This window comes from Embiotoca jacksoni, unplaced genomic scaffold, assembly GCF_022577435.1.
Source record: "Embiotoca jacksoni isolate LCO1_2020_lvr unplaced genomic scaffold, fEmbJac1.0.p SCAF_31, whole genome shotgun sequence".
Lineage (NCBI taxonomy): Eukaryota > Metazoa > Chordata > Actinopteri > Embiotocidae > Embiotoca > Embiotoca jacksoni.
The window spans coordinates 4595182-4607608 of NW_027185383.1; the positions used below are offsets into that span (position 1 = coordinate 4595182).

A 12427-nucleotide genomic window follows, 5' to 3' on the forward strand; every position below is an offset into this window, starting at 1 on the left:
TGCAGCTCTGCTGTTTAGGCCCATGTCAATATTTATAGGCCATATAAAGTGCAAAATATGCCTCAGCCCTTATAAAATATTGGGTAGGAGAAAGGGGGAAAACACCTGAAGGTACAATAAGGTCACTGTAATGGGAAAACAAATAATTAACAATGCAAATTGGAGGGTCTGGAGGTCTTTATGTTTCCAGGGTCTTTATGTTTCCAGGGTTTTCAGTAAACGGCAGTCTAGGGAGTTGATATACTAACATAGAAACTGTGTGAGTGGACCGCTGTGGTACTATGTAGTAGTCACTACATCTGTCACTGTACCCGAAAGAGAAAGGACACATGTGGGCAGGGGTATCCAGAGACATCAATCCAACACCTCTTCCTTTTATCTTCTGCCAAAGATTCTGTTTCCTGAGGTATCTGGGGCAACAGGAGAGCTGGTCTTCACGTCAGTATTGAAGGCTTAAAAATATAGGTGGGCCTGTTTTTAGACCAGGGACTGGCAGTCACTCAAACACTGAGCTGTCCACCTGCAAGCACGGGCAGCATGGAAATTAGGCCCTGGATGATTCAGGGGCCTTAAAACTGGACAGGGGTCATCACATGAATTATTTATTGAGTCAGAGCTGCTAATGAGATGTTGTTAGGGGGTTAAATCTTTAAAGGGGCACCACAGCCACACAGTGCATAGGCCTACTATATCAGAATTACAAGCAGTCACTTGCATTTGGTGCAGAGGACAAATCTATAGCCTTGTTGTCAGAAAATCATCCAGAGCAGAATCATTTGATAGCAGACAGTCCAGACACATCATAGAGAAAGGAATGTCTCTCACATGCTGCACCACCAGGGGTCCATGGGCATAATATGTTCAAAGTAAATCACATCTAATAAAAAAAATAGAGTATTATAGAAAGTATGGTTTGGGTAAAATATGGCATGGTTGCAATTTGGTCAGGTTTTTGGCACCAAAATGACATACTTTGGGTAAAAATAAGACATTTTTTCGCAAACAATGTTACATATGTAACTTAAATGCATTACGTTATGAAAGTAACTTACTTAAAAGAGATCCACATAGACTTTTGTTTTCTCACAGACTTGAACACTGACTTCCACCCAACATGGACTTTATCCCTCGTGGTACTTTGTCACACGACTGCCTTCTTCAACCTCTCATACATATGAGTACTCATCACTCCATGGAGAGGCATAACACATTATCCTCTAGTGGACTGACCGGTGTATTACACACTGTGGCGTGTAGCGGTAACTAACTGCCTCAGTATTTTTTCTAGATGAATACTTCTTCCACCACTAAAGCTGAAATTCAATCCAATGTGACTCAATGTAGAGTCTAATTATGATTAAATTAATTTCAAGTCCTTTTAATTCAGGTGTTTTCATTATTTTGTCCACCTTGCCCCATGTACAATATAGAGTCTACAGTATTACAGCTGTCCATGGGTGATAAACAACATCCACAAGAAATACACAATTCTGTTCCAATAAAATACAGCTCTTTGTGAGCACATGAATGTGTGTGTGTGTGTGTGTGTGTGTGTGTGTGTGTGTGTGTGTGTGTGTGTGCATCGGCACGAACATGTATTTGTTTGCCATTGTGTGTATTCTAGAATGGGAGACAGATGGTGGAGTGCTGGTGGAGAACAGATTATTGGCTTCAGGTCAAAGGGAGGCCAGGGAGACTCATTACCAACATGTTGGTCTCCGTGCACCACTCCATCATCGGCCCTGAATCATCCATTACCCATGCTCCACTGCAGCGCTGCGTGTGGACGGGACGGTGCTGTCTGCTTCCCATATCTGAGCTCACAGAGTGACCTCAGTGTGTCCGGTTTGAGCTGTACCAGAACACAAGCTGCTGTTCAGCCTCAAACGACAGGTACCGCTGGCGCAGCTGTCCTCTCTCAAATGAGATTTCAAGGCCACTGAGATGATAAGAACTATGTGCGCCGCCGTCATTCAGGATGGAAATAGATCAGTGTCTGAATTGTATAAAATTATAAACTATTCAAGCTCCAGTGTTTATGAAACAAAAATGTGAATAGACTCACATTTTGCTTAATTCTGTTCTTTCAAGGTAGTTTGATGGCATATTTTAGGGGTCTCCAACCCGTAGCTTGCGGGCAACTCCCAGTTCTGAATAAATTGCAGAAGGTTCAAACAATATGCAGTGTTTCCCACACATAGATTTCTTTCGCCGGGGCCGATTGATCCTTTTTTTTTTTATCTCTACATTTTTTAACTTGTCTGAGAGAACGATGCTATCAACGTGATTGATTAACAAGTGGACAAACTCCCTTCGCTCTCCCTCACCTGAGTGAGTGCAGCAGATGTTGAGCTGAGTGAGACACACAGAGATCAGAGGACAGAAACTGCGACCTGCAATGTGCCTTCAAAACTAAGCAGAGACTCTCACACTGAGCTGGAGAGAAATAGGTGCTCATAAATTAGGTAAATAACACAAAAACAATATCGTCATCTGGACCGTAACAGCGTGGTCCGAACTATAAGCGAGAGTCTGTCACTGAGTGAGTTAGAGATCAGAGTTACATCACAGGTAAGCTGAACGCTGAGACTTTTCCAATTACAAGCCCTCCAGTTTCAAACAGGGTCCAGCCACATGCTCAGTTTTGACCTGGATGTGTTTCTTTCAGAAAGAGGCAGGAGGTCCCAATTGAAGGGGAAACACTGGATTTTCCTGTTAAATCTGATATTAGATTGCTATATTTGACACTTTTCAAATCATTTTGGCCACATGCAAGTTGCATGCACTGCAGTGGGCATTTTATGGAACATCTGTGTAATTGTAGATATAGAAAATAACACCCCATGAAAATGCACACAGAAAGAAGCATGCACATGCTGTTGAATTTAAGCTGTTGACATACTAAATGTGTGTTGCGAATCAATTTGTTATTATTCACATGAAAGAAGTTTATTCAAATGGTTTGGGTGGAGCTCAGCTATGTTAATAAATGGTACTAAACATGAGTAGATCTCGGACACTTTCATTTTGTTAAAGTAGCTCTCAGGAGAAAAAAGGTTGGAGAGCCTTTGGTGTAGTTGCTCGTTCTCAGTCTGACTCGCACCACAGTCGAAGGAGCCCATTGTTAAACTGTCATCAATGAGGGAAAAGAACAGTGGCCCCATTACATAATACACACCTATAACAGCCACGTAACTGCCCTGCACACACACACACACACACACACACACACACACACACACACACACACACACACACACACACACACACACACACACACACACAGATGGAATGGGAGTTGGTAATGTAGGTAGGAAAAGAAGAATTTACTGAAACTGTTGAATGTACATATTAGAGCGGTGTAATCCCGTAAACCCGTACTTTAAAATAACATGACTGGAACACGGTGTTACTTTATACTGTGTATTTAGATGATATGATACCACAAAATACAGAGTGATGGATATTAGTTACGGACAGATTACAAGGCGATACAGGAATGTGAGGTTTCTCAGGTGGATATTCATTGTTCTTGTTATATTGGGAATCTTCCAACATCTAACTGCTTTAAAAAGACAGGTTTTTTTTAACTTTGACTTTTGATGACATTTATTTCTCTACATATGCATTCAATGTGTTATCATGCTAAAAGTGTGTAATACACCTATCAGTCCACTAGAGGGTACCATGTCCAATTTACATTTTGCTTCCCCGAAGTGTGAAAAGTAAGGTACCCTAATTGTAATCGCCAAAATCGACGTGTTCAGAAAAGATCTTGGTTACAGTTAAATGTGTCGGTTATTTGGTTACAATTCAGCACCAAAACTACTTGGTTAGGATTAGGAATCATGATTTGTGTTGAAACAACTCATTTCACAGATCAGTTGGATCTGGATATGTGATGTATTTTCACAAAGGACAGTCTGGAGTCGTGCCAGTCTGTCTGTCAGTAATGAGAACCTCTGGTTTTAACACCTGTAGGACCAAACAACACCCACTGCACTGCTGTGAGGTTTCATGTGCGTAGGCGTGTGATCTGTTGTGATTATAACCTCGCAGTCATACCAGACAGTAAGACAATTTTAATGCTTTCCTCCCTCCTGGGTCTGTGTGGACACTGAACTATGCAGTCTTTAACCCGCGACACATTTGAGCTTTGGCAGCTTACATCACAACATGTGCAAAGTGTCCAGACTGTCTCACCTTCTCTCTCTGGCTCCAATAAACGTCAGCACAGGCACACATTCAGGTTCACTGTTAGTCAGAGCACTGAGGCCTATTGTTAAAATGTCCCCTTATACGCTGAGGTGGAGGTTGTGCTCGAGGGTGTTAAACCGCTGAGCGCTCCACTCTGTTCTCGCCACTGGTTGCTTCATGTCTGCATGACATTGTGCATCAACGAGCCAGACAGGCTGCCATGTAAACGCAGGTTACGCAACACTTCACACCTGTAAATGCAAGTCTGGCGAGCCCGATGATTGTTCTGCGAGGGTGTTACTCAAATTTACTCTTATATGCCTGCTGGAAAATGATGCAGTTACTGACTCCATGTGACATAATTGACACATCATTTCATTTGCTACCAAGCCCCCTTTTCTTCTCGTCTAAATCAATAATCAAACCGCAGAGTCTGCAGTGTAAACAGCTCTGACGGTGAGCATTTCATTTTCCGAGTCTGTCCTGATTCAGCACTCGCAATGTTTCTCTCATCTGTTTTGTTTTCCTTCTGTGGTGCCAAAACTCCCCATGAGCTCTCCTCTCTTTTTCCTGTTGCATAATATTACGTAATTCATATTCAAACAAATGCAGCAGTAAACTGTCCCTTGAGGATTGAAGACCGGAAATCCCATGCCGACAACAATTTTTGCAGATATTTTCAGAAGGTATTTGAAAATAACTATGTCGACTTTTTTTCTTCACTTTCTCCCTCTGAATATGTTGTTTGTTATTCATGCAGTCGTCATTTTTATTAACAGAAGAAACTGGGTTATTTTTTTTTAAGAGTTTAACAAATTTTAACAAAATGAAAAAGGGCAAATTGTCAATTTCTAATTTTGGCTTTTGTATGGATTAAACGATGATATGTGTTATTTGGTCAGCTTTAGAGGTCCAAATAAGCTAAGCTGAACATCTTGCGGTTGTATTTTCATACTTTCGACAGCCTTGACAGGATCAATCCTCTCATCCCATCACTCCCGGCAAGAGAGCGATTAAACATATTTCCATAGACTCAAAACTCAAGAATTCCATCTTGCAGCCAAAGTCATACTGATTTCCAGCTAATAGACTCGTGCATGGTTTAAGATGTGTCCCTCACTCAAATTTAAGCACCACATCACTTCTTATAAGGCAAAGGAGTCCTATTGAAAAGGCAAAGGCTTTCTGTTTCCCTTTGTATCATGTCTTTATGCTAAGCTAAGCTAAGAAACTGCTGGCTGGAGGCTTATTTTAAACAGGTGGCCCAAAACCTGCTGTATGTCCAGACTGCATGTGAAACACTGGAGGGCTTTTAACTTCATAGAGGAAGTTGCAGCATTTGCAGGAAACAAGAGGCAGTTAGGTTGTTATTATCCGATTGAATATTTGATGGTAGCATCAATGCAGCAATCAGAAGACGTGTTCAGTAGGTCAGACACCACTTACTCACGAATAAAAAACGTATCACACTCACAGAATTGGCACGTGTATGCTAAAGACATTTGACTGAAGAGACTCTGTAGCGGTACTTTGACCAGCCGCCGACAGAGGAAACACAGGCCCAATGGGAACAGGTGAGCGTCAAGTTGTGCCCAATGGGTAATGTGGCGACCAGTGCCTTATTCAAACCGGAAACCAAATTGTTCTACATATGTCCTTTCCTAGGGTGGCGAAGGCGAGACTGCTCTACACCCTCCTGTGATTGGCTTACCCACAAACTCTTACCCTAACCTTAAAAACAATAATGCTGCATGGTCCAAGTCAGGTAGGGACTTTTAATATAAATAGCACCAAGCCAAAAACAGGAAAGAGTTAGGAACCACTTCTTTAATAAATATAAATTGATTAAATTGAATGTATATATACCTGCTTAAACCCAGCTGAATGGTACAGAGTCACCACAAACTCATCCTGTGCAGCTAAAAATGATTTTAAAGTCACGTAAATTCATTTTAAATGGCAGCAAACATCTAACGTCATCATCCTTATTTTGAAGAAACGTATGTAAGATGATGCACAGTGCACAATCTACATAAAATGTGCTTTAAGGTTTGCGTTTTTACTCATGGTTTCAAATATTAGTAGAAATATGTATACACATACCACCAGGAAGTGTGGAATAAAGCTAATTATGGAGAAATAAATGGGAAAATTGACATTTAGGGGTTAACACGTAAAAAAAAAAATTCTCGGGAACTGTATTTTCAAAACCGAACCGCTTTAAAATACTGTTAGAGCCATCGTCATTACAGAGTGTATTCTTAGCTTAGATGTGCATGTTGAGCATTTCAGTAGACTAACATGCATCCTATAGAGCTACTTCAACATACAAAACGATGGCCTGTTGAAGAGGATATGTGCTCCTTGTCATCCTCTCCTCTCTTCGGGGCCAACAGAGGAGCTGGCGCTGACTTTTTACTGGATGCCTGAGTCGGTATGTTACATAAGAAAAACACACCTCAGTGGTCAAAACATCGTGGAATACTGGTGACTTTCTGTGCCCTGTAAAACGGACAAGTTTACTAGGCAGCAAACACAGATGTGCACTTCAAGCTCCTTTTAAAGGCGGGGGTGACCTTTGCTTGTTATTTGTATGAAATATTTTGAAGCATTTCACGGAGCACATTAGGGAAAGGAGCCGCTACGAGTACATAACAGAAACGTATGGCCTTTAGTCCCTTGGAGACCAGAATAATGTGTTTTGCACATGTACAGCGGGGTACATTTGTGTTTGCCTCGGGTCATGATATATTTACAACCTCCTGTCTCTGTTCAACACAGAACCAGATCAAGTCCCAGATGTATCACATGAAGACAGTTGGAACACAGGTGGGCCCCACACTGCTAAAGGCAAGAGGGGCTCATGTAAAAAGGTATATTTTCCACTATAATGTGTCGTTTTAAACATTGTCCAATACTTTAATTTCTCAAGCTTCAGTCGTATTTTTCTATTTAATGCTAATTCGCAATTATTATCAACACACTAAAGGAAGACAGGCATCACCATGCCGAAGCACCTTCACATAACTACTAGCAAGGCGATAGATTCATAGACTTTGCTGGTTAGGTTAGGTTAGGTTAGGTTAGGTTAGGTAGTTACTTTATTAATCCCCAAGGGGAAATTTTTTATTGGCACATAGAGTTTGTAGAAAATATGGGGTTTGGTAGGGATGAATGAGCAGCCAACCACACCTCCATTCCTAGCCAGACTGCCTCCTGTGCCAGACATCCTGCCCCAGCTGTGGTGGAGGCAGAAGGAGTCTCAGGATGCCCTCAGGAGGTCCTCTGAAGGACCAGCTTGGCTTGCTGCTGTTGCCCAATTGCTTAATCTCTAAACACTTCCCGCTTAAACCCAAATTTCACCCCACAACTCAGGCCATAAAAGTGAGTTTACGGTTAATCACAGTGGTTTAATAGTAAAGGAAGTAAACATCACTGCACCTGACAGCCTGCTAGACACATAAAGAGATGCTGTCCAGTCAAAACAACCTGCAGAGACATACCGTAGACACAATTAAAGAATTCCTCACAGGAACATCTGATAGTGTAGTTTTCCACTGATGCTGTGTGATTTTCAACATTGTTGTTTGCCAGCAAAAAGAAGAAACACGTGGACCTTTTGCACAAACACTCCACACCCCCTGGCTACTTCATCCCCAGCCACGCTCCTCGTCCCCTCCCTCTCCCTGACACTGAACTGTATAAATATCCTTCACAGAGCATTGCTGGGATTCAGACACTGACCTGCACTGACCAGGGATACTCAGGTAGGAAGCAAAGCGTGCTCTATCTTTTTAATAGGAGAAGAGGAGGGTAAACATCTCTGCAAACTTCCACAAAAAGAAGAAGGTTCATTGATTCTTCAAAATGTGGCTCCAAGCGTCTGTCCTCTGTCTGTCCTGGTTAACCCTGTCCAACCCAACCAAGGCCCAAGACCAAGCCTCCCTCCGGCACTCCAACGACCCCACCGGACGCTGCCAGTACACCTTCACCGTGTCCAGTCCAGAGGAGTCCAGCTGCCCCGGAAGCAGCATCGAACCAGAGATAGATGGGGTGCTGGCCCGGCTCACCCTGCTGGAAGTGTTGGTCAGCCGGCTGGTAGCAGGGGCGGATGGAGGCACCCGGACTGAAGACGGTCTCCAGGAAGCTTACTCCCATGTGACAGGGGAAAAAACCCAGCTGCAGCAGGACAGGGAGCGTCTGAATGGGCAGGTGGAGGAGCTGCAGAGGAGGCTGGCCGAGCTGAGCCAGGAGGCAGAGACCCTCAGGCAGACGCCCTGCCAGCAGACACCCACCTCGGGGGGCGCTCAGCGAAAAAACAGACCAGCCAGCGGTATGTAAATCATCACAAATGAAAACCGGAACTCTAATTAGTTAGAATCCCAAAAGAGCACCTTCTTTTTTGACAATTAAAATGTGGCATTCAACAAGTAATAGGAAAACAGACTTTCCTGGAAAATTTGCCTCTGATAGCTTTTTCTGTTTTGTTGAGATAAATGTCTTTGTGGTTGACTCAGGCTATGAAAAGTCCTCCGAGGCAGCAGGTCAGGTTGCAGTTTGCTGTCCTACGTTGAGTCAGGGGATAGGAATTTACAACACAGACACCTCTTTTATGGCTTTGTCACTCACGCTCGTCTGTTTACGTGAGCGTGATCATTTTCAGGGCTACAGCGGGAACCTGCTGCACACAGAGGCACACAAATGAGGCGCTGAGAGTTTGTTGATAACTGAGTGTGTTTACAGAAATTGTTAATTTCTGCAAAAATTCCTGCCGAGTTTGTTGTTTTGAACACAAATTTCTCCAATATTCTGTCTCCGCCAGATGATTTTGGGAATGGTGCCTATCAGGAGATGAAGGCGGAGGTGACGGAGGTCCCAGCATCCCACCTCATTCCTGAAGGAAATCACAACCTCACAGGTAGCAAGTGTTACTGATGTAGTTGCTCAAATCAACCTTTAAAAGCCTTTTAAATGTGTAGCAAGTAAGAAGTTGAACCCCTCTTCTGTTCTCCAGGCTGTGGAGAGTTGCTGTCAGTGGGAGATCCCGTGTTGCACAGGAAGGCTGACGGTATCACCGGGAAGTATGGAGTGTGGCTGCAGGATCCCGAGCCTCAGAGCCCTCATTACGGTAACAAGACCGTGTGGCGTATCGATGCAGTGGGTAAAGATGTGCGTCAGCTCTTCGCATATGAAGACATGGATCAGTTCACCAAAGGCTTCCCCATGAAGGTCCTGGTCCTGCCGGAGCCTGTCGAGAGCACCGGGGCCACTCTGTACCAAGGCTCCCTCTACTACCAGCGCAGACGCAGTCGCACCCTGATCCGTTACAACCTGGCTTCTGAGAGCGTGGCGTCGCGCCTTGACCTGCCTCACGCCGGCTTCCACGGTCAGCACCCTTACTCCTGGGGCGGCTACACCGACATCGACCTGGCGGTGGACGAACAGGGTCTGTGGGCCATCTACAGCACGAGCAAAGCCAAGGGCGTGATCGTGATCTCCCAGCTGGACCCCAAGAGCCTGGAGGTGAAGAGGAGCTGGGAGACCAACATCAGGAAGAACACAGTGGCCAACGCCTTCATGGTGTGCGGACGCTTGTACACGGTGGCGAGCTACACGGCGCCCAACACCACCGTCAATTATGTGTTCGACACGGCCACCGGCATGGGACGAGCTGTCTCTGTGCCCTTCAAGAACAAATACCGCTACAACAGCATGATGGACTACAACCACGCCCAGAGGAAGCTGTACTCCTGGGACAACTTCCACATGGTCACCTATGACATCAGACTGGGCCGGGCCAGCAGCTAGAGAGCACGCAGAGAAGTACTGCTGTTTATGGGACTGTGCTGATGCAAGAGGAAGTGAACGAAATGACACAGAGTCATTTCAGATTACTGCCACGCTTTGGTATCAATGTGTTTTTGAATTATAAACTCTATTTTTTTCTATTAGTATTGTAAATAAGATGTGTTCTGACAACATAGAAATATTCATAAAGCAGATGATGACCAGTAACCATTGCAAACACTAGTTATGATATAATAATGATCATGATAACGGTGGAATATTTTTGGAACCTGTTAATAAAAGTTCCTGTTATTTAAGTTCTCAATAAAAATTTTGAAAATAACATACATTGGCTTGTTTGTTTCATTTGGTTTGCATTTAGAAAAATACTTTTAGACACATGTACTTGACATGTAATAAACAGCTATTTTTACACTCCCAGACAATTACATTACATTACATTTCATTTAGCTGACGCTTTTATTAAAAGCGACTTACAATAAGTGCATTTCAACCATGAGGGTACAAAACCCAGAACAACAGGAATCAAGAAAATACAATTTTCTTCAAGAAAGCCAAACTACAAAGTGCTATCAGTAAGTACCATTTTAAGCGCTACTAAAGTTCTACTGTTCAAGGTAAAGTCTGAAGAGGTGTGTTTTTAGTTTGTGGCGGAAGATGTACAGAGTTTCTGCTGTCCCGATGTCATTGGGGAGCTCATTCCACCATTTAGGAGCCAGGACAGCAAACAGTTGTGATTTTGTTGAGTGTTTAGCTCGCAGCGAGGGAGCAACAAGCCGATTGGCAGATGCAGAGCGGAGTGAACGGGCTGGGGTGTAAGGTTGGACCATGTCCTGGATGTAGACTGGACCCGAATGTTTTGAAACGGATGCGGGCAGCTACTGGTAACCAGTGAAGGGAGCGGAGGAGCGGAGTAGTGTGAGTGAAAATATAGATAATAGATAATGATGATACAAGGTGAGAATGAAAAGTTCGGATAGAGTACGAAGATATTCTGGAGTTAACTTTATTTAGGTAACAAAAACGTTTCTCTGCATCTTATATGATGCTTTTACTTTCTTAATTTAGCCTCATACATTTTGCCAATTCTAAAAAGAAGAAAGCCAACAGATGTTATAGATACTACATTCAAGAATCTACATCAACCAAATAATGAATGGGCAGATAGTTAGGTGATGGTGTTCATAGCACAGATGAGACTATTTTTTTGATTTCACAAATGTGGTCTAAGCGGGGCACCAAATGTAGCATATAGCATCTGTGGATCTCACAGTGTCTGCTGAATATATTGAAGAAATACTGTGTGAGCTGCAGAACTGGTGGCCGGTTATGTCCTGTTATATTCTGTACTAAATCCCACTGACCTTTGACCCTGTACACAGATATGTGTGAGACACTGCGTCCAACTACCTAAAAACAGGATCACAAAACGAGTCAGCTTAGACAATTGATGTCATCACCAACTTTACATTACAATTCACATTAAATAGGAATCGAACAACTTGTACAGAAAATTATGTCATAAAATTAGGACTTCTACGTAGTGGAAAGTTTCAGGGTTCTTTCAAACTAGTGGTCTATGACAATACAAACCGGAGATAAAGAGCTGTGTTGGTCTATATTTCTCAAAAGGAGTAAATCCTACAACAACCAGAATGCTTCTTTGCAATCTGTTTCTTCTGAGGCTGCCTCCCAGGACACAGCTAATGGAAAGGCTTGACCCTGGCTTCTGTGGAGGTAGGATTGCATGTCTGGATTCTGTAAAAGACTACTGATTGAGGTTTTAGTGCAGGCCACGTGAGTGGAAGTAAGATACACTTGAAATATCTGTACTGTACTTCCTGTTTAAAAACAATAGTAGTCCTGTTGTAAATAGTGTAATTGCCCTTCAAACTCAGATATGTTCCTCTATCTATATGTACTCCAGTAGGTGGTGACAGTCCAGGTCTCTATCATGGTGAACTTTGCCCAATTTGTTTTAAACTTGTGTTTTGACTGATAATTCTTACCAATATTAGATTTAATATACAATGCACTAGGCACAAAACCTCTATCACCACACATATATATATATATATATATATATATATATATATATATATATATATATATATATATGACTCGGTGGCCTTCTAAGATATAATTTTTTAAATGTTCTACGAGTAAGCCCTACTGAAATAGCTAGCCGTTGTTGCACAGAAAATATTCTTGAGATATATTTTTCAGGAGCTGCAAAACGTCCCTTCCTGAAAGTTAGTTGCCTTGTTGATTCTTCTTCGAGTTATTACAGTTTGTAGTGGTGTTAGAGATCCTTTGATAAATATCTGTTTCTGATCAGTTAGAACATTGATAGAACTGTCAGAACGCTTCAAAAGTTTCTTGTACTTTACTAAAGACTGTAGACTTAGACTCAATGTGGATG

The 12427-nt window shown here is 42.7% G+C and overlaps 1 protein-coding gene across 1 annotated transcript; it reads left to right on the forward strand.

Moving 5' to 3' along the window:
- Nucleotides 1-7951: 7951 nt before the first annotated feature.
- Nucleotides 7952-10321, forward strand: LOC138207344 (myocilin-like). Its single transcript, XM_069164505.1, has 3 exons — nucleotides 7952-8530; nucleotides 9020-9115; nucleotides 9212-10321. The coding sequence occupies exons 1-3, from the start codon at nucleotides 8065-8067 to the stop codon at nucleotides 10003-10005; spliced, it is 1356 nt and encodes a 451-aa protein (XP_069020606.1). The 5' UTR covers nucleotides 7952-8064; the 3' UTR covers nucleotides 10006-10321.
- The last annotated feature ends 2106 nt before the right edge of the window (nucleotides 10322-12427 follow it).